The sequence below is a fragment of the Aquarana catesbeiana genome, linkage group LG06, assembly GCF_042186555.1.
Source record: "Aquarana catesbeiana isolate 2022-GZ linkage group LG06, ASM4218655v1, whole genome shotgun sequence".
NCBI classification, from domain to species: Eukaryota; Metazoa; Chordata; class Amphibia; order Anura; family Ranidae; genus Aquarana; species Aquarana catesbeiana.
The window spans coordinates 383,963,393-383,991,103 of record NC_133329.1 but is presented as its reverse complement, the minus strand read 5'-3'; the positions used below and the strand labels follow the sequence as shown (position 1 = coordinate 383,991,103).

At 44.8% G+C, this 27,711-nt stretch overlaps 1 protein-coding gene across 1 annotated transcript; it reads left to right on the top strand.

Annotated features, from left to right (window-relative positions):
- On the top strand, positions 1-26,603 carry INHA (inhibin subunit alpha). Its single transcript, XM_073634981.1, has 2 exons — positions 1-691; positions 23,886-26,603. The coding sequence occupies exons 1-2, from the start codon at positions 406-408 to the stop codon at positions 24,776-24,778; spliced, it is 1,179 nt and encodes a 392-aa protein (XP_073491082.1). The 5' UTR covers positions 1-405; the 3' UTR covers positions 24,779-26,603.
- Positions 26,604-27,711: the final 1,108 nt, after the last annotated feature.

Sequence of the window (27,711 nt, the reverse complement as noted above, 5' to 3'; positions counted from 1 at the left end):
AGCTGAAGATAATATTGTGTGTTCGCCCATCTTCTCCTGGCTGCCAGCTTTGATAATACACTGGAGAATCGGCAAGAAGGCACGGTCTGGGACATCCAGAGCCAACACAGCCTTAAAGACCAGAAGAAAGGAGAAGTCGTTCAGAAAACATTCTATAATACATGAAGAGTCCAGAGACGTGACATACATTAGGGAGAAGTCACGTGTTTGTGGAGAAACTACGACAAGATCTCAAGAAGAGCCAAATCAAGGAGACTTGCAACAAAGTTGCATTTGTGGAAGAGAAGGTCAGAACCCAAAAGAGGAAGGACTGACTGAAAAACACAGAGCCTGGGAGACGAAGAACTGAGAGGACCCCAGTAATCAGTAGAGGTGGGATACATCTCTGGTGGATATCACTCCACCATGTCTTCTAGATTGGTCCTTCTACTCTTTTTGATCCCATTGTGTGGAAGGATGGGGCAGAGCTGTGAGATTCCAGATGGCGACCGCACATTCATCCTGGACAAGGTGAAGACACAAATTATGGAGGCGCTGGGATCCCCGCTGGTTTCTGCCTTGTCTCCAGAATCAACGGACAAGCCTGAAATACCTACTAAAGTGGCAAGGAGGATCCTACGGAAAAGAAACAGCCAAAAAAGTTCTGCTGTCATTGAGGACACTTCTCAGGTCATCCTATTCCCCTCGTCAGGTTGGTAGATGGGATATCAGAGAATGTTTTAGGGCTCATTTACACCTGTGGTTGGGGGCAGTAAAAACATGCAGTTCAGCCACATTTTTATCACTCCCAATTGCTCCCCTTGAAGGGAGTGTACACATGTCATGATCCTTCTGCTTAATACACACGATGAGAAAATCTGATGAAAAAAAAAATGCACTTGGAGTGATCGCCCGATAATCTGATTGGTAATACACAGCTTTCAAGAACTGGTCACGACAGTTCATGCAAAAATATCCAAAGGGACAAGCACAAAAAATTTTCTCATGAGATAACAAAGAACAATTTTCGTGTAAATGGTATAGTATTTGTATGAAGAAAATTGAGTGACCAAGACCGCACATGCTCAGAAAAGAAAGAGAACATTACAATACATCACTTCCCAAGTTGTATTCTGACGTTCGAGAATTTTCATAACTTTAGTAACCTATTTCTTTTCGTTATTGAGAATAGCATGCAAACAAAAAAACAAACAGTCATTTGTCAATAATCTCATCGTGTGTACGAGGCTTTAGCTTGGCTGCAGCTAGAATTGAACCCCTTGTTGAATTCGGTGGGCAGTACCACCCGCTGAACCCGACCCATTCAAGTAAATGATGCCACGCCACAACTACCCGCAATGCAGAAAGGTGCAGCGTGGTGGTGGGGACTTTGAGGATTAAAATAATCAGTGAGGAGGCAACATAATACCTCCTCACTGCTTGTCAAACACCCTCTGAAAAATGTTCCAACTCAGATCACACTTCAGAGGGCTAACTCTATTGTAAACTAGCCCTTAAAGCGGTATTAAACCCAAAAGTAAAACATTTATTTTATTGCTGTTTACCAATTCTTAGATGTGATGGCTGCATTAGTTTTCTTTTTTTTGGTCTTTCTTTCTTCTATTTTCATCTGGTGATCCAGCCACCAAGTCTGTTTTTCAAAAGCACACGCTCTCCAGCAGAATGTATCAGTTTACAAGGATGAGACAAACCATTTAACGCTGGCAGGGGCGATTGAGATGATCAGCTTCTATTTATTCTTAACCTTTATCCCAAAAAGGAAAAAAAACAGTTTGCTGTAACTGATAATAAAGTGTGAGCTGGCCAGATCACCAGATGAAAACAGAGGGAAGAAAGCCAAAGAAAAGAATTGCAGCCACCACATCTAATGATTGCTAAGCTGCAATATATGACATTTTTGGTTTTTGGTATAATACCACCTAAAAGAGAAAAATTGGAAGTAATAATGGGTCAGTCTAACCAAAAATAATATTACATTGTTTGGAAGATGCTGGAAAGGTAAACTGGCCTGAACAGTTTCTTCTCTCTCTCAGAGTATCGCTTAGGAGTCTGATGATAAAATATTAGACATATTCATCCTGCGAAGCTGCATGTACATTCGTTGTGTGTGAATAGAGGCAAACGAGTGTTATTAGGCTGTTTTCTAAAGAGTTCATTAGAAAGTACCACAAATGGCCACTAGGTGGAGTTGATGAAATGACTACTTGTTTACTATGGTTGCCAGCTCCATTTAGTGGCCATAATGTGTCTTTTCCTGATTCGTCTGATTCTGTATAAATGAAACATATCCAACATTTGATTGGTACCTGCATGCCTCTTGTAAAGGGCAGCGCGTTCACCTGCGGTGTGGTTGTTTAAAAATAATAGCAATTGACCAATTTCATTGTCTTCCTAGAGCAAGGGTGGTCAACTTTTAAGGTGTAGGGGCCTTACATAATATTCAGTATATGCAGTATAATGCTAGAGAAAACTGGTATTGATAGGGTGACCACATTTCCAAACTACCATTCAGGGACACCCCTCCCAAAAAAGATGATTTTTGATACCTTTTTTTGTGACCCCATACATTTCATGGGTTCATGCTGGGACCTGTAGTTCCTTACTAGTTGGGGGGTCACATCATCGGCTCTCAGGGGTTCATGCTGGGACCTGTAGTCCTTCACTTTTGGTGATCACATCCCCCCTGATATCTAAGGATGTGACCCCCCCCCTCAAAATTGAAGGACTACAAATCTCAGCATGAAACCCTGAGATCTAAGGGTGTGACCCCAGAGATTTCACGGGTTCATGTTGGGACCTGTAGTTCTTCACTAGTTGGGGGAGGGGGTTGTCACATCATCAGCTCTTAAGGGGTTCATGCTGGATCCTGTAGTCCTTCACTTTTGGGGGCTCACCCCCCAAAAGTGAAGGACTACAAGTCCCAGCATGAACACCTGTGATCTAAGGTTAGTCATGCTGGGACCTGTAGTTCTGCTAGTTGGGGGGGGGGTCAGCTCTGAGGAGTTCGTACTGGGACCTGTAGTCCTTCACTTTTGGGGGGTCACATCCCCCAGAAGTGAAGGACTACAAGTCCCAGCATGAACCCCTGAGATCTAAGGATGTGTCCTCCTCCCATCCCTCCGAGGGTGTCATCTGTCCTCTGCTTAGTGGCGGGCCATCCATTAGGGGCGCACGGACACCGCTCCCCCTATTAATGCTTCCGGCCACCTGATCTACATGCAGGGCACCAGGCACAGATATGGATTCCAATAGGGGGGGTGTTTTTTTAAGCATGTGATTAGAGCCAGAGGCTCTAATAGTCTTCAAAAAACGGTGGGCTCTGCGCCCAACCCCACACAGTTGTGTGACAATAGCGAATGAATATTCACTATTGTAACACTGAATCTCCTCCGGCCAATCAGGAAGCGGGTCATAAGACCCATCACCCAATTGGCCGAAAGGAGATGCGATCGGATTTGGCCACCAGAAGGAGGGAGGAGACGCTGGGGAACCGAGCCTCCCGCAGCCCGGAGAGAAGCCGCCGCCGCCCAAAGCGCTGCCTGCAAGATGGGGTAAGTGCGGGGCCCTGACTGACTGACCAACGGGGACCCCTGCGACCACCAGCCGCCACCGTCTCTGCTGCCAGCTCATCTGCCATCTTCTCTGCAGTCAGTGCTTCATGACACACATGGTGTTCCATCCATCCCCGGGGCCCGGCCTCACCTCTTGCCCTCAAAACCTGGCAGTTCCCCTCCCTCTGAGCATGCCGCCGGAGAAGATTGGGGAGGAGGTGGGTGGAGTTAAAGCAATACTTCATATTCCCATCGCACACATTCCTGGATGAGCTCATGAGTATGGGTGCTGCAGCAACAACCAGCTGGATACTGGTTCAAGTCACAATTAAGATATTTGCCAGCACACCATGGAACGACGTAGATAGCGTCCAAACGTGTAATTTATTGCATGATCACAACACAAGGAGAGTGCAACGTTTCGGAGTCGCGCAGGACCCCTTCTTCAGGCATGTGATGACTCCTGCGTGACTCCGAAAGTTAAAGCAATAGGCGCAGAGGAGGACGAAGTTAAATCCTCCTATACTCAGAATGCTGGGGCCTCGGCCGGCCAGGACAAGTACTGTTACTGAGTAAAGAAGCAGCCCAGGGGTGGTGGCTGTGTCAGTTTCATTCCAGGAAACTGTATTGTCCTGGAATGAAGGTGCCCCAGACCCGGGACAGATCTGCAAAATGCGGGACTGTCCCGGGCAATCCGGGACACGTGGTCACCCTGGTTAGATACTGGAGACATACTAGAGGAAAAGATGCCTAGAGACTGTGCACAGCCTACTGATTTGTCTTAACCACTTGCCAACCACTTAACTATAAATGCACATCATGTTTTTGCCGTTAAATACCGGGGTTATAGCAGCAGCTACCTACCATAACTCCGGTATCTTTTTTTCAGTCAGGTCGGCCAGCTTTCAGATAAAAGTGGTCCCAGCGGTGGACTTGCCGCAAGATCACTTTTATAGGCAGTGGGAGAGGTGCCAAGGGCTCTATGCCCTTGGAGGACCGGAAAGACATCTGACGTCAGTTCTGCCTCTTGGACTTAAAGGGATTCTTTCTTCCCTTCCTAAAGCCAAAATTACATTTTTTTTTGCTTAAAAAGTAAATGAGAGGTCTGGGCAGTAATGGCCGGTGCTCAATATTTTGGGGGTGTTGGCAAACTAACAGGCTGCCACTGGATCTGGGGTCTGAAAGGGACAGTGTAAAAAAAAAAAATTGAAAGTGCCCCATCCCTCCGCGCAGAAACAAACGCATACGTAAGTCGTGCCTGCATATGTTCAAACTACACATGTGAGATATCACCATGATCGTTAGAGTAAGAACAATAATTCTAGCGCTAGATCTCCTCTGTAACACTAAACAGGTAACCTGTAATAATTTTAAAGCGTCACCTATGGAGATTTTTAAGTACCGTAGTTTGTCACCATTCCATGAGCGTGTACAATTTTAAAGCATGTTAGGTATCTATTTACTCGGCGTAACATCATCTTTTATATTTAAAAAAAAAATTAGGATAACTTTACTGTTTTGTTTCTTTTTTAATTAATTAAAGTGTATTTAAAAAAAATATATGTGTTTGCAAGACCGCTGCACAAATACAGCTTGACAAAAAATATTGCAGCTACTGCCATTTTATTCTCTAGGGTGTCTGCTAAAAATAATATATATATATAATTTTTGGGAGTTCTAAGTAATTTTCTACTAAAAAATACAGATTTTTATTTGTAAACAACAAATGTCAGAAAAAGGCCACGTTTAAAAGTGGTTTAAACTGGAGGTATGATGCAGGAGACAGTAGGTGACGGGGGACATGTGACTCAGGGCTGTTTAACCATACAGTATATCAACTATAACTATAAGGGGAGATTTAGACGTACATCCTAATCTTCCTTTGCTCTGAAGCCCGATCCGCGTTCAAATCGCGCTTCAGAGGCTACTGACAGATGATGAGGAAGTAATGTGACGCTTAAGGTGGTCAGCCTATACGCAGGCAATTGGCAAGTGGCAAAAACACAACATAAATGCACATTTTTACCCCCCCAACTGCAAAACTAAATGAAGCCTGAATCAATGCTTTGCAAATGCTTGCCTTACACACTGTTCTTATACCAGCTAAAGGCTGTGTGAGCAAAGTCTAAAGCAGAAAAGAGTTCTTCTAGAGGCTGCTAGGGGTTACTTGAGCAATTTTGGGCTCTCAGATAAGTTACCACTGGCAGCAATGATCTTTTAAACTATCTAAAAGGGGGGGAGGATTGTCATCCTTACCACTGACCACCAATGTAAAGAGCATTCTTCCCGCTGACCACCAATGTAAGGGACATTTTTACCACCAATGTAAGGAGCATTCTTCCCGCTGACCACCAATGTAAGGAACATTCTTCCCACTGATCACCAATGTAAGGATCATTCTTCCCACTGACCACCAATGTAAGGAACATTCTTCCCACTGATCACCAATGTAAGTGACATTCTTCCCACTGACCACCAATATAAGGGACATTCTTCTCACTGACCACCAATGTAAGGGACATTCTTCCCGCTGACCACCAATGTAAGGAACATTCTTCCCACTGACCACCAATGTAAGGAACATTCTTCCCACTGACCACCAATGTAAGGAACATTCTTCCCACTGATCACCAATGTAAGTGACATTCTTCCCACTGACCACCAATATAAGGGACATTCTTCTCACTGACCACCAATGTAAGGGACATTCTTCCCGCTGACCACCAATGTAAGGAACATTCTTCCCACTGATCACCAATGTAAGTGACATTCTTCCCACTGACCACCAATATAAGGGACATTCTTCTCACTGACCACCAATGTAAGGGACATTCTTCCCGCTGACCACCAATGTAAGGGACATTTTTACCACCAATGTAAGGAGCATTCTTCCCGCTGACCACCAATGTAAGGAACATTCTTCCCACTGACCACCAATGTAAGGAACATTCTTCCCGCTGACCACCAATGTAAGGAACATTCTTCCCACTGATCACCAATGTAAGGGACATTCTTCCCACTGACCACCAATGTAAGGGACATTCTTCCCACTGACCACCAATGTAAGGGACATTCTTCTCACTGACCACCAATGTAAGGAACATTCTTCCCGCTGACCACCAATGTAAGGAACATTCTTCCCACTGATCACCAATGTAAGTGACATTCTTCCCACTGACCACCAATATAAGGAACATTCTTCCCACTGGTCACCAATGTAAGTGACATTCTTCCCACTGACCACCAATATAAGGGACATTCTTCTCACTGACCACCAATGTAAGGAGCATTCTGCCCACTGATCACCAATGTAAGGGACATTCTTCCCACTGACCACCAATGTAAGGGACATTCTTCTCACTGACCACCAATGTAAAGAGCATTCTTCCCACTGATCACCAATGTAAGGGACATTCTTCTCACTGACCACCAATGTAAGGAGCATTCTTCCCACTGATCACCAATGTAAGGGACATTCTTCCCACTGATCACCAATGTAGGGGCATTCTTCCCACTGATCACCAATGTAAGGGACATTCTTCTCACTGACCCCCAATGTAAGGAGCATTCTTCACACTGATCACCAATGTAAAGAGCATTCTTCACACTGATTACCAATGTAAGGAGCATTCTTCCCACTGATCACCAATGTAGGAGCATTCTTCCCACTGATCACCAATGTAGGAGCATTCTTCCCACTGATCACCAATGTAGGAGCATTCTTCCCACTGATGACCAAAGTAATGAGGCCCTGTCTTCTCTGATCGCCATTGTAAGGTGGCACTTCTCCCACTGACCACCAATGTGAAGGAATCCTTCTCCACTGACCATATAAGGGAGTATTTAACTGACCACCATCATAACGGGACATGTCTCAAATGATAATAAACAAATGGATGTTTTCCACTGACCACCAATGTAAGAGAATACTACAGCTTTTCACTGATTATTTTTTTCCATTATTATTATTAGTTTTATTTCTTTATTAAAAATAATGTTGTTGTATAAAGCAACCCTGGGTGTCAAATATTTTAAAAAGTAACTGCACTTTTGTTGAGAAAAAATGAATCCTCTCTGGGTGATCTATATACATTGCAAGGATTGTAACAAACTTTGTTGTTCCTCTGATCCTCAGTGATCAGTGGGTCTAATAGGAGTGGTTTCATAATTCTCTATCAGCTGTGCACCTGCAGGGCACTAATGAGGAAATCTGCTGGGCCTGTATCCCTTTAGACGTGTTCCTACAGGGAGTATCTCACCAAAAATGACATTTTTGTTGCAGGGGATGCCTGAAATCTGACTTGTATCTTAGGCAGACTTCTGGGAAAATTGGTGAGCCAATCACACAAGCAGGAAATTATGTTTCTGGGGGAGTGGTCAGCACACACTTTGTGTGCAGAAAACTCCAGGTGTTCTGTAGAGAATTAAAGTGGCTGCACATTGAAAAGGAAAGGTATTTTTATAATAACATTCAATTACAATATGACTTGTGTCGCAATTGTATATGCTATATTATTTTTTCTTTATTTGCTAGTTTTTTTCGCCACAAAAGTGGAGTTACCCTTTAACTACATGCCGCCCGCGATATAGCCGAAAGATGGCTGCAGCGCGGGCATTAATTGCCGGGAGGGCGTCCATGGACGTCCTCCTGAGTAATCGCAGTCTGCAAGTCGTGCGCGGCGCGCTCTGTGATCACAGTCTATGAGACTCGGCTGATCACAGATCTGAATAAGGGGTCTATCCCGGCCCCTTACCATGTGATCAGCTGTCAGCCAATGACGGCTGATTACGTGATGTAAACAGAAGCTTGGTAATCTGTATTTTTTTTCCCCCTGTCATCGCGAGGGGAAAAAAAGCCGATAACCAGCTTCTGTCAAAGGGACATCGGTCCCTCACTCAAAATGCTGCGGCTGTGCCCACCAGTGTCCCCTACCAGTGCCACCTATCAGTACCCACCAGTTCTGCCAATCAATGCCCATCAGTGTCTAACAATCAGTTCCACAGATTAGTGCTGCCTATCAGTGTCACCTACCAGTGCCTATCAGTGCCACCTATCAGTGGCGCTTATCAGTGCCACCTTTCAGTGCCAACCATCAGTGCCACCTATTGGTGCCACCTCATCAGTGCTTATCAGTTCCACCTATCAGTGCCCATGAGTGCCACCTTATCAGTGCCCATCAGTGCAGCCTCATCAGCGCGTCGAGTCGCGCCGCGCAATACGAATGCTCCCTGCTGCCTCTGGGACCCGTGTGTTTCCCAGCAGGCAGCAGGGAGGGAGCAGGAAGTGGCGTAAATAACCGCAGATTCTGCGGCTATCTACGCCGGAAGTGGGTACAGATACCTGTAATATACAGGTATCTGTACCCCCCTCCCCCCTGAAAGGTGCCAACTGTGTCACCGGAGGGGGGGAGGAATCTGATGAGTGGAAGTTCCACTTTTGGGTGGAACTCCACTTTAAGTGCCCAGTAAGCAAGTGGTTAAGTACACTACATTCAGGATTCATTTAAATATCCTTTAATCTGAACTTACTGTTCACCCTAATGTGCCATGAGGTGTAGATTCAGTAATTATTTGCAGGGGTTACCTGAGACCTAACATTTATTTCAAGGGTCCCTCCATGGTGAACAGGTTTAAAAGATGAAACTACTGTAGCTATAAAAGCTCACCACTAGATGTCAGCCTAATGCTAGCTCCAGTAGACACTGTGGTCTTCTACCTAGTTACACCTGCAGTGTTATGCTGAGATATATATATATATATATATATATATATATATATATATATATATATATATATATATATATATATATATAATTAGTAACATTTGTATCAGAAACGTCATACGTCATGATGACATAACATTCTTGTCAATTCTGATCTTTTGTAGGGAGCTTCGAAACTTTCTGAGCTACTGATTCAGAGTTAACATGCAGATTAGACAACCAAAGTGATATCAGAAACGATCCAACGGTGTGGCCGGCTGTTTACAGAGGCATTAAAAGATTGGATTATTTTTTGATCGCCTCTATGGCCTCGGAGGATCGGAGCGACGTCATGATGTCACTTCTGGTTCAAGGTGGAAGTAAACAATTTTTTTTTTTTAAAGCAAAAGATATTTTTTTTTAATCGTTTGCTTTTAAAGGTAAAGAAGAGATTTGGAGTCTTTTTGACCCCAGCTCTCTCCATAAAGAGGACCTGTCATTCTGTTTTCTATTACAAGGAATAAAAGTGATCAACAAAACAAAAAATTAAAGGGACAGTGTAAAAATGAAATAAAAAAAAAAAAAAAAAAGAAGAAATTTAAAGCGCCCTCATCCCTCCGTGCTCATGCGCAGAAGCGAACACATACGTAAGTCGCGCACGCATATGTAGACGGTGTTCACACCACATATGTGAAGTATCACCACAAACGTGACAGCGAGAGCACTAATAGCGCTAGACCTCCTCTGTAACGCTAAACAGGTAACCTGGAAAACGTTTTAACCACTTGCTGCCTGCCATATAGCAATATGACGTCGGCAAAGTGGTTGCGATATCCTGACTGGACGTCATATGACGTCGCCAGGATATCAAGCCGTTGCGCACATCGCGGTAATCGATGAACTGAGGGAAAAAAAATGTTTTTTTATATATATTTTTGGGGGATATTCATTATAGTTCATTATAGCAAAAAGTAAAAAATATTGTCTTTTTTTTTTTTTTTAAATTGTTGCTCTTTTTTTTGTTTATAGCGCAAAAAAAACCATAGAGGTGATCAAATACCACCAAAAGAAATCTCTATTTGTGGGAAAAAAAGGACGTCACTTTTGTTAGGGTACAATGTCGCACGACCGTGCAATTGTCAGTTAAAGTGACGCAGTGCCGAATCGCAGGAAGGGGGTAAATTCTTCCAGGGCTGAAGCGGCTAGGGGCACTTCGCTAATGAAGTTGCGGTGCATAATAATATGTAATAAGTAAATGTTAGGTGAGTGCGGAAAAAAATCAGGTTGCAAAACTCACCAGCAGGGTTGCTGTTTATGATTGAGAAAACGGTAAATTAGCCCCAAACATTGCAGATTCGGGTCTGAACAGCTAGAAATGAACATCTGTGATATTTGAGTGTATTGAATTCAGTGTAAAAATAAAAAATGTGCTAAAAGCTGTGCAGCGTGCATAATTATACAGTATGTGCAAATAATGACACCTGTGTGCTATTTAAAGTGGTGAGGATCTATTTGTATTGTAAAATATATACCAGGACAGGGTTGGTTTAAAATTGAACAATATGTCATCTGGGGGTATATAGTAATTAATGGCGTGGCGTTCCACTTAGAATTCCAACCAGGAAACAGGCATGCAGCATGGATGGCAAGGGAGGGCAGGGAACGTGCACCCACTCCCCCCCCCCCCCCCCCCCCATATCAGACCATGCCCCTTGCCTTTTAGCATCATGGGGGTACTTTAGAAGGGGGCAGCAAGGCCTCCTTTCCCATTTGCAAAGCACCTTGTCCCAATTTTCCCCCCAAAAAGGAGCAGGAGGTAAAATAGACATGTGCACTGACAAAAAATTTGTTCATTTACGTTTCATTCATTTTTTTTTTTTCACTGACTGCAATTCCTAAATTCGAAAATATAAATTTGAAAAAAAGAAAGAATGAAAATCCGAAAATTCGAAATAATAACTATTAAATTCTAGGTATTGGAATTTTCTTTCAAATTTGGCTGTTAGTGAACGTAACGAATACGATTTTATCCGAAGTTACGAATTATCCGAAATAACGAAGCCGCATCTAAACAAATGGAACAGAACAAATTAATAATAAATAATAATTATAAAAAGTTTTTTTTATTATTATTATTATTGTTGTTATTTATTATTATGAATTAGTTACATTACATTCGTTTAGATACGGCATTCGTTATTTCGGATAATTCGGAACGTCGGATAAATTCGTATTCGTTACGTTCACTAACAGCCAAATTTGAAAGGAAATTCCAATACCTATAATTTAATAGTGATTATTTCAGATTTTCAAATTTTTGGGTTTTCAGATTATCGAATTTACAAATGTTTGGAAAAATTTGATAAACAGGTTTTGTTGACATTCGTTAAAAAAACTAATTCGGAATTAAACGAATTGCACGTCTAGTAATAAGGGGGACTTATGGTTGAATCCGGAAGCCCCCTTTATAGTAAGGGGGCGACCATATATTCATCCTCTCCCAGCGGAATGAGTACATGGGTACATTATTACCCCTTGCCCATTCCTACAAAGAGTTAATAGGAAAAAAAAAAACACAGGATTAAAAATCTTTTTATTGATTAAAACACAAACGCACATGTACCAGATTCTGAAATAAAGTTTGTTAAAGCGGAACTAAACTCTCTCAATCATCGTTGTCTATTTTTAATCCTCATGCTGCTAGCTAGGGATGAGCTTTCTGTTCGGGTCGAACATAAGTTCAACTTGAACATTAACTGTTCGCCTGTTCGTCGAAAAACGAACATTATGGGCCGTTCGTGCCAAATTCGAGCGGCGCGTAACGGCCCATAAAGCACTGCGGGAGCACAGTGCATTGCTGTATGATGATTGGCCAAAGCATGAACCCTGACCTGCATGCTTTGGCCAATCCCAGCGCCCTCAGCTAAGAGAGCCATAATTGGCCAAAGGCAGGGAGCCTTTTGCCAATCATGGCTCAGGGGGACTAAGTCCACGCCCCACACTATATAAGGCTGCCTGCATGTCGGCCCCATGTAGTGTGTTGTTGGTGTTGTTGGCGTGGACAGACAGAGGATTGAGCAGGCAGGCAGGTTATTCAGTTAACTGCAGTGTATTTAATATATATGTATGTGTATATACAGACAGTCTTGTGTGTGTGTGTGTGTGTGTGTATATATATATATATATATATATATATATATATATATATATATATATATATATATATATATATATATATATATATATATATATATACAATACCCCCCTAGTGCAGTTGCTACTACTTTTCTGGTGGTGTACACAATACAGTACACCCATAGTTGTTATTACACTTCTGCTGGTGTACACAGTACCGTGCACCCCTAGTGCAGTTGCTACTACTTTCCTGGTGGTGTACACAGTACACAATACAGTGTAGTGTGGTTTTGCTAAACAAAATTTACAGCATGTCCGGAAGGCCACCAAGGAGAGGCAGACGCTCACAGGCCACTAAAAGAGGGCAAGCAGGCTCTGTGTCTACAGTCGACAGTGTTGGTCGTGGACACGGTGCATCCTCAGCACGTGGCCGTGGGCACGATTGTCCTTTTTTTCTGCAGCTGGCCGTGTTATTGAGGTACAGCATGCAGAAGAGTTGGTGGAATGGATAACACTTCCTCATCCTCTGTCACCCAGGCTCAGAGTAGTTTGCCTGCCAATGCAGCTGCCAAAGCGGCTCATTCCATTGGCTCCATGTCAACAGTCACTCCTTCCCTAGCCCCACCATCAGGCACGGAGGAGTCCCCCGAACTATTCAACCACAGTGTCAGGTACATGCTGCAGGAGAATGCTCAGCGATTTGAAGGCTCCGATGATGGTACCCAGGTTGAGGAAGGGAGTAACGTGAGCCTAGAGAGAGGGGGTGCCCAAGAAGGTCAAGAAACTGGCGGTCATATTCCCCGAGCTGCAGCATACTGCCAAGTTTGCTCCAGTGATGAGGAGGGGGAGGGGATGATGAGGTCACTGACTGTACTTGGGTGCCTGATAGAAGAGCGGAGGAGGAGGCACATCTCCAATGAGGCAGGATGCCTTCCAGGGGGCAGCTTAAGGGCAGCCACCCTATTGCATTACACCGCAGAGCTAAGCAGGTGCAGGGCACTGCTGACTCCCCACATATTTTGAAAAGTTCTTTGGTGTGGGCCTTTTTTGACACGTGTGCAGCAGATCGCACCGTTGCTGTTTGCAACATATGTCTGAAGTGTATCAAGCGTGGTCAAAACAGCAGCCGCTTGGGCACCACATGCTTGACCAGACATAGGACGTCCTCCCATGCAGTCTGTTGGCAACAGCTCTTAAAAGACCCACATCAAAGAACAAGGCGGACCTCTCCTTGCTCCTCATCAGCTGGGATCTCCAACCCCACTATACCTCAAGTCCTCTCAGAAACCTGCACTGAGAGGAATGAAGGTATAGAAATACGTGTCCCAAGTACTTGCGGCCAATCTGCTAGCGGTACACCAACATCAGATTTTAGCAGGCAAATTTCCCTACCCCAGTTGCTAAACCGTCTAAAGAAATTCGGTCCCAGCTATCCACATGCTCAGCGTCTGAATGCTAGCTTGGCCAAATTGCTAGCACTGCAACTGCTGCCTTTTCAGCTGGTAGACTCTGCCCCCTTTTGTGAATTTGTGGAATGTGCGGTACCTCAGTAGCAGGTTCCCAAACGCCACTTCTTTTCTCAGAAGGCCATTCCGGCTCTCTACCAGCATGTGGAATGTCTTGGCCTTGTTGGACAGGGCGGTCAGCAGTAAGGTGCATATGACTGCTGACTCATGGTCCAGCAGGCATGGACAGGGACGTTACCTTTCTTTCACGGCGCACTGGGTAACTCTGCTGGCAGCTGGGAAGGATGCAGGACAGGGTTTAGTATTGTTGGAGCTTGTTCCGCCAACATGCCTCCAAAATGCTAGTGGTGATTCTGCCACAGCTCTCTCCTCCACCCCCTCCTTTTCTTCTTCCTCTATGGCCTCTTCCTCTGAAGATTTCTCCTCTGAACCAGTGGTGCTCCGTAGGTGTTAAAGGGGCTACACAAGTACTCAGGCAAAAAGATGTCATGTGGTGCTTAAACTGGTCTGCTTAGGAGACAGGAGCCACACTGGGCAGAGATTCTGGCAGCTCTGCAGGGGCAGGCTCAGAGGTGGTTGACGTCACGCCAGCCTCAGCCAGGAATGGTTATATGCGACAATGGCACCAACCTCCTCTCCGCCCTCCCACAGGGAAACTTGACCCATGTTCCCTGTTTGGCTCACGTCCTGAATTTGGTGATGCATTGGTTCTTGAGCAGGTACCCTAGCTTACACGATCTCCTGAGGCAGGCCAGGAAAGTCTGTGGTCATTTCCGCCGGTCATATAATGCCAGTGCTTGGCTCGTTGACATTCAAAGAGAATGCAACCTGCCCAGTAACCGCCTCATTTGTGACATGCCCACCAGGTGGAACTCAACGTTGGCAATGCTGCAGCGGCTGCACACACAGCAGAGGGCCATCAATGAGTACCTGTGTGAGTATGGCACCAGGACAGGGTCAGGGGAGCTTGGCTTTTTTTCACCACGCCGGTGGCTACTGATCAAGGATGCATGCACTGTCCTGTCACCATTTGAGGAGGCCACGAGGATGGTGAGCAGTGACAGTGCATGCATCAGTGATACTGTCCCTCTTGTCTTCCTGTTGGAGCACACGCTTCGTGGAATAATGGACAGGGCACTTGAGGCAGAACAGCGGGAGGAAGAAGAGGACTTCCTTACCTCTCCATTCCCCCTTTATCCAGATACTAGTATTCCTGCAGGCCCGCCGATCACACAGGAAGAAGAGGAGGAGGAGGATTGTGTCCGCATGGAGGTGGAGGATAACACTCAGCATCAGCAGCAGTCTTCAAGGGATCATTTGCAGTCTCCAGAAACCCATGGAGTTGTACGTGGCTGGGAGGAGGTGGTTGAGGATCATGTGATCCTTAGTGACCCAGAGGACTCAGGATCGAATGCCTCTGCAAACTTATGCTGCATGGCCTCCCTGATCCTGCAAAGCCTGAGAAAGGACCCTAGGATTCGTGGTATCAAGGAGAGGGATCATTACTGGCTGGCAACCCTTCTTGATCCACGTTACAAGGATAAGACATCTTTGGGAGGCCTTGTAGAAAGGTTTGTACAATGCGTTTCCAGAGCGTGGGAGGTTACCATTTCCTGGTGCTGGACAACGTGTTGCTGAGGCTTCGTTCAGTCACAGAAAGAGCGGTGAATAGGTGGCCGGCTGACCGATGACTTCAGACAATTCTTCAGTCCTCAGCGCCCAGGTCTGATCGGTTCCAGCAACCATCGCCAGCGTCTGAATTACATGATGCAGGAATATCTAGGGGCAAGATCAGACTTGGAGACCTTTCCACCAGAACATCCACTGGGTTACTGGGTGTTGAGGATGGACCACTGGCCAGAGCTTGCTCAATATGCAATTGAGCTACTGGCCTGTCCTGCATTCAGCATTTTTTTCTGAACGCACATTCAGTGCTGCTGGAGGCTTTGTAACCGATCACAGAGTGTGCCTGTCCACATACTCTTTTGATCAGCTCACATTCATAAAAATGAATCAGTCTTGGATCACCAGCTACCAAGCACCTGATGCTGATGTAACCGATTGATTTTTTTATGGATGTGGGATCCCTTGAAGACTGCATATGCTGAGTGACTATCCTATTCCTCCTTAATCTTCATGATGATAGCTTCTAGGAATATTTTCGCTTCAGAGCACCACCACCACTGCCTGGGACCCAATTTTTCACCCCTGTTTAACAGGGACGCGTAATTACAATTTTTAAACTAATATTTCACAGCAGGGTCTGTTCCTGCGCTCAACAAAAGTATCTGTGAGGCTTTACAGTGTTATGCCACCACCACCACCTAAGGCCCAATTTTTATGCCCCTGTTTAACATGGGCGAGTAATTACAGTTTTTGATCTAATATTTCACAGCAGGGCCTGTTCCTGCACTCAACAAAAGTATCTGTGAGGCTTTACAGTGTTGTGCCACCACCACCGCCTAAGGCCCAATTTTTATGCCCCTGTTTAACAGGGGCACGTAATTACAATTTTTGATCTAATATTTCACAGCAGGACCTGTTCCTGCACTCAAAAAAAGTATCTGTGAGGCTTTACGGTGTTGTGCCACCACCGCCTAAGGCCCAATTTGTATGCCCCTGTTTAACAGGGGCGCATAATTACAACTTTTGATCTAATATTTCATAGCAGGGCCTGTTCCTGCGCTCAACAAAAGTATCTGTGAGGCTTTACAGTGTTGTGCCACCACCACCGCCTAAGGCCCAATTTTTATGCTCCTGTTTAACAGGGGTGCGTAATTACAATTCTTGATATAATATTTCACAGCAGGGCCCGTTCCAGCGCCCACCAAGAGTAACTGTGAGGGCTTACAGTGTTCTGGTACCACCAACACCTAAGGCCCAATTTTCCGCAGAGTGTATAGGGCAGGCCGTATATTATATACAGGCGGTCCCCTATTTTCAAACATCCGACTTACAAACGACTCCTACTTAGAAACGAAGAGAGACAACAGGAAGTGAGAGGAAATCTACCCCTAGGAAGGGAAATTCTCTCCTGTAAGAGTTAATATGGGAAAAAGGTGTCTCCACTGATGCTTTATCACCAATCCTTGTTTCCCTAATAACCCCAAATTTTCTAAATCCAATTGTCATTGGGACAGAAAGTGAGGTGAAATCTTCTGAGCAGGGACACAGACTGCTAAACAAATGTTACAGAGGTAATGATAACCCTTCCCTATGTTATCCAAAAAAGCTTAAAAATAGATTTTTTGGCTGGAGCTACACTTACAAAATGTACCTGTTCCAAATTACAAACAGATTCAACTTAAGAACAAACCTACAGTCCCTATCTTGTTTGTAACCCGGGGACCACCTGTATACTGCTGCTATTCAGAGTGTATAGGGCCTGGGGGCACCACGGCTTTTTTTTTTTTTTTTTTTTTTTGGGTGCGGGGTTCCCCTTAATATCCATACCAGACCCAAAGGGCCTGGTAATGGGCTGGGGGGGGTGCAACATTACATTACAGCCGCAAGCAGTTTTAAATGACTTTTATTCCTTTAGAAATGTCATTTTGTGCAGGGACTTTTCTAAATACGGGAAAATGCGGCACTTTACAGGCATACTATAGACACCCCCCAGGCACGACATTAAAAAGGAATACTTCACTTTTATTGTTTCACTTTAAGCATTATTAAAATCACTGCTCCCGAAAAAAACGGCCGTTTTTAAAACTTTTTTTTTGCATTGACACATGTCCCCTGGGGCAGGACCCGGGTCCCCAAACACATTTTATGACAAAAACTTGCATATTAGCCTTTAAAATTAGCACTTTAGATTTTTCATGTTCGAGTCCCATAGACTTTAACGGTGTTCGCACAAATTTTTTGCCTGTTCGCATGTTCTGCCGCAAACCGAACCGGGGGGGTGTTCAGCTCATCCCTACTGCTAGCATTAGTAAATAGATAGGAAGGTATATTGTATTTACTTGTTTTAGGCTTCGTTTACAACATGGCCGTAAAAATATGCATATGCAAAGGTTTTCTAACCACTTGATCTCCGAAAGATTTACCTCCCTTCCTGACCAAGCCATTTTTTGTGATACAGCACTGCGTTACTTTAACTGAGATTTGCACGGTTGTGCAACGCAGTCCATAAATGAAATATTTGTAATTTTGGTGGTATTTGATTACCTCTGTTTCTTATTTTTTTGCAAAAAAAACACAATTTTTTACTTTCTGCTATAAAACACATCCAATAATTTTTTTTGCAAAATTTAATTTCTTCCTCAATTCAGGCCAATGTGTATTCCGCTACATATTTTTGGTTAAAAAAAATCCCAATTAGCGTATATTAATTGGTTTACACAAAAGTTATAGCGTCTACAATTTATGGTGTATATATACTGTAATTTTAAAAAAATTTTATACTAGCATTGGTAGCGATAAGTAACGTATAGTGTGACTGCGATATTGCAGTGGGCAATCTGACACTAAAGCCTCATACACACGATAGGACTTTGTACAAACTTTCACGTGGATTTTTGTACAAAGGGCGTTGGCCTTAAACTAATTAAGCATACACACGGCAGGACTTTTTCATCCAACTTTCACCAAATCACTTGGTTTTTCAGCTCTTTACTGCCACCCTTTGGTCAACTTCTGTATCTGCGATATTTGACACCTGCGAGCCCCGTCGCGGGAGCCAGCGCCGAGCTAGCTCGCTCATCGGGAAAGGAAAAATGTGTTTTTTCCTTTCACGATGAGCGACAAGCATTGCCGACAGGTGTTTAGTATGAATCATGAGGGGGAACTCCATGCCAAATTTTAAATAAAAAACCGGCATGGGTTCCCCTCCAGGAGCATACCAGGCCCTTAGGTCTGGTATGGATTTTAAGGGGAACCCCCTACACTGAAAAAACGACGTGGGGGTCCCCCCAAAATCCATACCAGACCCTTATCCGAGCACGCAGCCAGGTCGGTCAGGAAAGGGGGTGAGGACGAGCGAGCGCCCCCCCTCCCGAACCGTACCAGGCCGCATGCCCTCAACATGGGGGGTGGGCGCTTTAGGGCAGGGGGGCACCCCGCGGGCCCCCCCACCCCAAAGCACCTTGTCCCCACATTGATGAGGACAAGGGCCTCTTCCCGACAACCCTCGCCGTTGGTTGCCGGGGTCTGTGGGCTGAGGGCTTATTGGAATCCGGGAGCCCCCTTTAACAAGGGGGCCCCCAGATCCTGGCCCCCCACCCTATGTGAATGAGTATGGGGTACATCATACCCCTACCCATTCACCTGGGGAAAAAAAAGTGTCAATAAAAAACACACTAGACAGGTTTTTAAAGTAATTTATTAGGCAGCTCCAGGGGTCTTCTTCCGACTTCGGGGGTCTTCTTCCGACTTCTCCGCTCTCTCCGGCCTCTTCTCCCGGTGTCTGGTTCTTCTCCTGCTCTCCGTCCTCTTCTCCCGGCATCCGGTTCTTCTCCCGCTCTCCGGTTCTTCTGCCGGGCTCCTTCCGCTATCTTCTGCTCTTTTGCCGCTCTTTTGCTAGCGGTTGCCCGGTCTTGACACGCTCTATCCCGCTGTAATGCCGTGTGCGAGGTGCGTGACGACTTATATAGGCATGGGGCGTGGTAACCGGGTGATGTCACCCGGTGACCCCACCCTTTATGACGTTACAGTCCCATCATGCCCCGGGACTGTGACATCATAAGGGGGCAGGGTCACCGGGTGACATCACCCGGTTACCACGCCCCATGCCTATATAAGTCGTCTCGCACACGGCATTACAGCAGGAGAGAGCGTCATGTGTTTTTTTATTGACACTTTTTTTCCCCAGGTGAATGGGTAGGGGTACGATGTACCCCATACTCATTCACATAGGGTGGGGGTCCGGGATCTGGGGGCCCCCTTGTTAAAGGGGGCTCCCGGATTCCGATAAGCCCTCCACATTAACATGGGGACAAGGTGCTTTGGGGTGGGGCCCTCGCTCGCCCCCACCCCCTTTCCTGCCCAGCCGGGCTGCGTGCTCGGATAAGGGTCTGGTATGGATTTTGGGGGGGACCCCCATGCCGTTTTTTCAGCGTAGGGGTTCCCCTTGAAATCCATACCAGACCTAAGGGCCTGGTATGCTCCCAGAGGGGAATTCCCTCTCGCGCTTGCTGCAATAGGAAAATGTGTTTTTCCTATTGCAGTCAGCGCTAGATGTACAGTGCCTTGTCGCCGAGAACCAGCGCGATGGGATCACGCTGGAAACATTCTCGCGGACAGGTACTGTAGTTTGTACAAAAGTCCGATGGCCTTGTGTACACATGATCGGACTTTGCTCCATCGGACTTTTGTCCGTTCATCAAAGTGATTTCTCTGCACAATAAAGCATGGAGATGGATGGATGGGGGAGTTTGTTTTCAATATTAAAAATTCATTTTGGTTTGTGGTGCTCAGATGCAGTGTAGTTCCACTTTAATATCCCAGAGATAATTCCAGCATCATTTTCGATGTGATTGTCATAATGACCTGATGCTGGCCTAGCTCTTCGTGCCAAATTCCCAGCTGCTGTGGTTATAATTTGCCACCAGGAATCTGTCATTTAGTAGCGGGAGTGCTAGGGTTGCCACCTAGCTAAACCCGAACACTTTTGCGGCACAGGACAATTCTTTTTTTTTTTTTGCAGTAAGCACTATAGATTATAAAAGACCTGGGACACATTTGGGTGCCCCAAGGAGAGTAGTAATGTAGCGCACAGACCAAGCCAGTGGGTGTGGCCAAATTGCTCTTGCTGACATCATCACCCCATCCTTCCGTGATTCCAAACCTGCTCCTAAACAGCCGCCAGCAGCGGCAACAGATTTGTGTATGACTATTTCGGTTACTTGGGGAGCCACAGCCTGGTCTGAATAATGTGTCCGGGTTTCAGGTGGACTATAACCCGGACACATGGTTCAAAACCCCAACTGTCCGCGTGACTCCTGGATAGGTGGCAACCCTAGGAAGTGCAGCATGTACTGTCCACTTGAATTCAGCCATTATTGACTTCAATGGTGCTCGGGTTCGGTGCTTTTGCTGATTTTCTGCTTGTTCTACCAAAACGGACGTGCTCAAGCAACACTTCTTCACATGTTTCATTCCCTTTTATACACCCCAGTGCAGAAAAGCCAGGATCAAGATAAAACCTCAGGAGCTGCCTTTTACTGTACAGTAAGCCAGTACTGAAAAAATACAGATAAACCCATTGCTGACCTCTTTCTGAAAATGCCAATTGTCTGGCTGCCTCTGACATCCCTAACCCAGAACAAGCCTGCAGATCAGCAGAGTCAGAGTGAAGTTACAACTCCTAATTAATAGACTTCTTCTGGTTAGTGACTTAAAAGAGTATTGAAGCCATTGAAATAGTATAAGAGCCAGAAAAATAGCATTTTCAGATTAACTGGTTGCTGCTGACGGCGGGGCGGTGCAGCTCTCGTTCTGACGACGTCCCAGAACAGCCGCTCTCGTGCGCCTGCGCCATGTTGCTAGGACACGGCGTGACCCCGATCTGTGTAAAGAGCCGCTTCCGCGGCTCTTTAATCATGTGATCGGCTGTGTCCAATCACAGCCAGTCACATGTAAACAAGGAAGTGCCAGTAATCGGCGCTCCTCGCCTCACACTGACAGAGTGTGTGGCGAGGAGAGCCGATCAGCGGCATCTCTACGCAGGGGGACATCTAGGAATGTAATCAGGGCACTGTGCCCTGATTACAATATAGTAAAACAGTGTCACCATATAGTGCCCACCAATGCCAGCAGTGCCCACCAGTGGCAGCAATCAGTGCCCACAAGTGCCACCAATCAGTGCCCATTAGCGATGCCAGTCAGTGCTGACAATCAGTGCCGCCTATCAGTGCTGCCCATCAATGCTGTCGATCAATGCCCATCAGTGTCGCCCATCAGTGCCACCCATCAATGCCCATCAGTGTCGCCCATCAGTGCCACCCATCAATGCCCATCAGTGCCGCCTATCAGTGCTGCCCATCAATGCTGTTGATCAATGCCCATCAGTGTCGCCCATCAGTGCCACCCATCAATGCCCACCAGTACCGCCTATCCATGCCACCTATCAGTGCCCACCAGTGCCACCTATTAGTGCCCATCAGTGCCACCTAACAGTGCTCATTAGTACCCTACATCAGTGCCACCTATCAGTGCCCATAAGTGCAGCATATTAGTGCCTCCTCATCAGTGCCCATAAGTGCCGCCTCATCAGTGCCCATAAGTGCCACTCATCAATGCCCACCAGTTCAGCCCATTAGTGCCCATCAGTGCCGCCTCATCAGCCCACATCAGTGAAGGAGAAAAATTACTTAGTTACAAAATTTACTGACAGAAAAAAAGTAAAAAAGTTTTTTTCAAAATTTTTGGTATTTTTTTTTTGTAAAAAAGAAAAAACACAGCAGTGATTTAATGCCACCAAAAGAAAGCTCTATTTGTGTGAAGAAAATGATTAAAAAAATTTTGTTTGGGTACAGTGTAGCATGATCGCGCAATTGTCATTCAAAGTGCGACAGCGCTGAAAGCTGAAAAATGGCCTGGGCAGGAAGGGGGTGTAGGTGCCTGGTAGGCAAGTGGTTAAACTGACCGCCAAGAAATTTTGGAGCAGTTCACCGATTCAGCCAAGGTGATTTCAATTAGAAGGATCGAGAAAAGTTCAGATGCAGAAAATTCTGTTCATATAGAGTAGGTTATGTTGAAGATTCCAAAAGTACAATGGCGTTTTCTATAACACTTAGCACCATCTAGTGGCCAAATGTGGTCATTTTATTTTAAAGGAGAAACACAGCCAAACAGCCGGCAGGGGGCGGATGCTGCATCTAGCTAGTATGATTGAAAAAAAAAAAAATCCCATACTTGTCTTTTAAGTCAAAATCAATCGACCAGCAGTGGCAATAGCCTAATAACATTCATTTTTTGCTCTACTCACACAGAACACATGTGCATGCACTTTAACTGGGCAAATTGCTATGTGATTTTTTTTTTTAAATACACCACCCATGTAAAAAGGTGCCAATAAGAATTATTTTAAGGGTGGACAACTAATTTTTAAAAATGTTCTGCCCATTACACTTATATGGTAAGGAAGTGCATAGTGCAGAGGCGGGTCAATTTAAAGTGTCACTATTATAAAAGGACTATAAGTAAATGGTGTATTACATGCTGTTCATATTAACTCAGTCACTATGAGATTCCTTTTCTGTATTCTGCAAAAAAAAAACAGGTTGATCCTGCTGCTCTCTATCTCCCCCTTCTGTCCATGTCCCCAGTTCAGTTAGGGATTTTGCAGCTGTGGTGGCAAGTCTGCACATGCTCAGTTTTCAGTGAGTTTCTACGCTGAGAATTTCCTCCCTATCACATCTGAGCAGCCCATGTGACTTTAGAGTCACACATGTGGGCATATACACAGTGGTAAATGACAGCCCACTCCCTCACTCCTCCTCCATGCGCACTAACAAGCTAAATACAATGAGGGTGTGATATTACATGTAGATTAATGGAGGCTTCACCTCCCACTTATTCTAAGACACAGGCTGGAGGGGAGTGACACAGCATGTGACTGGCAGAATTCCACCCATACCATGTTATTGCCAAAAAATAATAAAGGTTTGATTCCAAATATATATTTGTATGATATTTTAAAACAGTTTGTTGATATTAATAATTTATTTTTACTCTGTATCCCAAAGGCAGTTTTTTTTTTTTTTAAGTTTGAACATGTGACCAGCAGCAGAGGACTAGAAGCTCCTCCTGCTTTTGTTTTCCTGCAGACAGGCTGGGAGAGAGCCAGGTCATGTGACAGCTGGATATTGATTAGGAAAAAGGTACTTAGATGTTTTTGTTTTTTTTAATTAAAGTAATTACAGTGCCATCATCCATATACAGAAATAAAATGGACAATGTAAATTAAACTGTGTGTGTTTAGTATCACTTTAAGCCAGCTTATACTGTTGGATAAAATTCTTATTTAACATAAAGGAAAGTCTATTGAGTAATGATCCAGAACTGAGTTGCATTCTTTATTTTTACAGATGTTCTTTGTGAGACTCCTGATGTTGAAGCTCCTAAAACTGGAGACAGAAACACCTATACGTATATCTTTCGCCCTTCCAGTCACATCCTAAGTCGTAGAATCTCATCAGTGCAGTTCTGGTTTTATACTGGAAAATCCACAATGGACAAACCTACCTTGCACCGAACCATGCCCACTAGGGGGGTGCCAGAGCTCCGTTCAGCAATTACTAATGAGTCTCTTTGCCATGGGCAGAAATTACCACCTGGCAACTCTCCAAATGGTGAAAGATCTAAGGCAGGTGACCCAGTTAGTAATGACAATAAAAAGAGGGACCTAGAGGTGGACATCCAGATGCTCTCTGAGGAAGAACTGGTCACTGTGGACACTACGAAGGTGCAGAAGATGGGTGACTGGACTGTTTTTTACCTTGCTCCAGCTTTCCACAGTTACTTGACTAGAAGTCTTTTTGCGTTGATGGTGCATTGTCCAAGTTGTCCATGTTCAAATGAGCCCGAAAATACTCCCTTCCTTACATTTCATACTCTTCCAGCCCAACGTGGACGCAGATCAACCATTCCATGGTCTCCTTCTGTTCTAGAGCTCCTACAGCACCCTCCAGCTTTGGGAGCAGATAGCGCCCAGTGTCATCGGGGTTCTATAAACATAACCTTTGAAGAACTAGGCTGGAACCAATGGATTGTGTACCCTGGTAGCTTCCAGTTTCACTATTGCCATGGCACCTGTTCACCTAGCCATGGCCTAAGTGCTGCCCTCCACTGGGGGAATTGTTGTGCTGCATTGCCCAGCACCATGAAGCCACTGAGAGTAACAACCACCACGGACGGAGGCTTCTCTTTTCGTTATGAGGTTGTTCCAAACCTGCTAACCCAAGATTGCGCCTGCAGTTAAAAGGTCAACCCACTCTCGTGGGCCTCTGATGACAAGCACCCTGAATTCCCAACTCCTCCCACCCACCACAGCCATTAAAGTGGACCTGAAGATTTGCTATGTTATAGGGAACATCTAGTAATGTTAACGTTAGTGCCTAAATTGCTCCCTGAAAGATATACCCTTTTTCCTAAATTCCTCCTGAAAAGGAGAGCACTGCCTGGTATTTGAGGGTGCCTAGGGCATCACATTTGGGACTCGAATGATACTCCTGTGCCCTTTTGAAAAAGAAAAAACAAGCTAAAGCATAACTGAAGCCAAGACTTTATTTTAGCTTTGGCTAGAGTGGAGAGGGATTGAAACAAGTGTTGGGTTTGTATTGCTGTCTGTGTCCCTGTTAGGGCAATTTGCCATATTTGCCTTGATGACCATTATCTTTTAGAGTGAAAGGAAATCGCAAATTAAGTGGTCACCATAACTGGAATAGAAAGGAAACGTCCAATGGAGACACTAGATCTGGTGACCTGGGGGTCCCCAAGAGATTCCCTTAACATGCTGGGATTTCCTGTTTGGCTATGGGACAGGCAGTGAAGCTAAATCTCCCCAATGGGACAAAGATGGCAAAAATAAACCTTACAGGGGTTATAACCTTCCCTTACTCTATCCAAAATGGACAAAAAAAGTTTTGCCTATAGTTCTACTTTAAGGTTGGTATTGTACTTTGAAGATGCATACTAATGAAGCATGAAAAGTTAGCTGACGTCCAGAGGTCAATGGAAAGATGAGAGCAACTGTGTTATCTGGGCATCTGTCTTTGGTGGAGTCTGACCACTCTACCAGCCAAAGCCCGAACATTGAACATACCATCTTGTACTATTGTGCCATCCCATACAATGAATGCCCACATGTGTATTGATCCATCCAGCCCAGTGCTTTACATGTCATCCATCATTCAAGTGGTGATTGACAGGGTTAGATCTGTATGCCAAGGGCCCTCCTCGACCAATGAAAAAGCCCCTTTATAGATACTGTACCTTCTTGTCATAACTTTATCTTAAACAGTGTTGAGTCTGGTCAACTTTTCTTCTCTTGGCACAGTGTGACTCTCGGGAAAAAGAAGCTCCACATCACAGACATAGCTCCCACCTGTTCCTGATTTCGAGGGACTGTCCCTGATTTGATACAAAGTCCCCCTGTCCCTCTTTCCTCCTCATTTGTCCCTCATTATTTTGGTCTATTAGAAAGTTGGATATAAAATACGCTATTTATCTTTCCAAAGGTGTTTTCCAGTGCTAAACCTTTCATCCAATTTCTAAATTGCTGCATTTGTAAATTTCAAAAGCCAATATAAAGGAATAGTAAAGGTAAAAACAAAAAAGCACTTGTGGGTTTGACTATTTTTTTTTTTTGTATAATTCTCTTTAAGGGGCGTGCCAGGGGGCGTGGAAGGGGGGTGTCCTATGCCTACATACTTTTGCTGATAGGTGTCCCTCGTTCCCATCTTAAAAAGTTTAAAGGTATGGCACAGAAATTCAAGAGATCCCAATCCCAATTGAAGCATCCTTGGAAAATCTGGCTGGAGTTCACCAGAAATTAATGTTTTCACTTTAGCACAGTTGCAGAGTTTCTTTGATAGCATTAGTAGTTAACAATTTTTATTCCATGGAGTTGTTCTAGATCTTACATATTATGTGATTTGAATTTATTAAATACATGTAAGAGTTGCAGAGGATATCTGTAAAGGATTATTTTCTAGATAATGATTTCTGATGCCTAAATAACCCAAAGTAAATGATATATGCTGTATCATGCTTTGCAGGAAAAAAATAAAATCCACAACCAGCAATGTGAGCAGAGCTTTTATTCTACAATATTCTAGGCCTTTGATCATAAATTAAAATCTTCGTAGAAGCCGACTGCTTTTTTTTTAATACAATAGAGAGGAAGTTAGACCCTTTGCCAGGTTTCTATTGCTGTCTGTGTCCCCATTGGGGAGATTCATCTCTCTCGATTTGCCACAAAGACACGGGGGAAGCAGAAATGTGAAAATTAACCACTTCAGCCCCGGAAGATTTTACCCCCTTCCTGACCAGAGCACTTTTTGCGATTTGGCACTGCGTCACTTTAACTGAAAATTGCGCGATCGTGCGACGTTGCACCCAAACAAAATTGACATCCATTTTTTCCCACAAATAGAGCTTTCTTTTGGTGGTATTTGATCACCTCTGCCTTTTTTATTCTTCTATAAACAAAAAAAGAGCGTCAATTTTGAAAAAAAGCAATATTTATTACTTTTTACTATAATAAAAAATATATAAAAAAACTAATTTTTTTCCTCAGTTTAGGCCAGGGGTCTCAAACTCAAATTACCTGAGGGCCACAGGACAAGTTTTCACATCCAATGGTGGCTGCATGCAAACTTTCCTTTCCCCCAGCGCTGGTGTCAGCGATCGCAATATTAACCCCCAGCATTGGTGTCAGCAGACGCACTATTAACCCCCAGCATTGGTGTCAGCAGATGCACTATTAACCCCGGCATTGGTGTCAGCAGACGCACTATTAACCCCGGCATTGGTGTCAGCGGTCGCAATATTAACCCCCAGCATTGGTGTCAGCGGATGCACTATTAACCCCCAGCATTGGTGTCAGCAGACGCACTATTAACCCCCAGCATTGGTGTCAGCGGACGCACTATTAACCCCCAGCATTGGTGTCAGCAGACGCACTATTAACCCCAGCATTGGTGTCAGCGGTCGCAATATTAACCCCCAGCATTGGTGTCAGCGGACGCACTATTAACCCCCAGCATTGGTGTCAGCGGATGCACTATTAACCCCCAGCATTGGTGTCAGCGGACGCACTATTAACCCCCAGCATTGGTGTCAGCAGACGCACTATTAACCCCCAGCATTGGTGTCAGCGGACGCACTATTAACCCTCAGCATTGGTGTCAG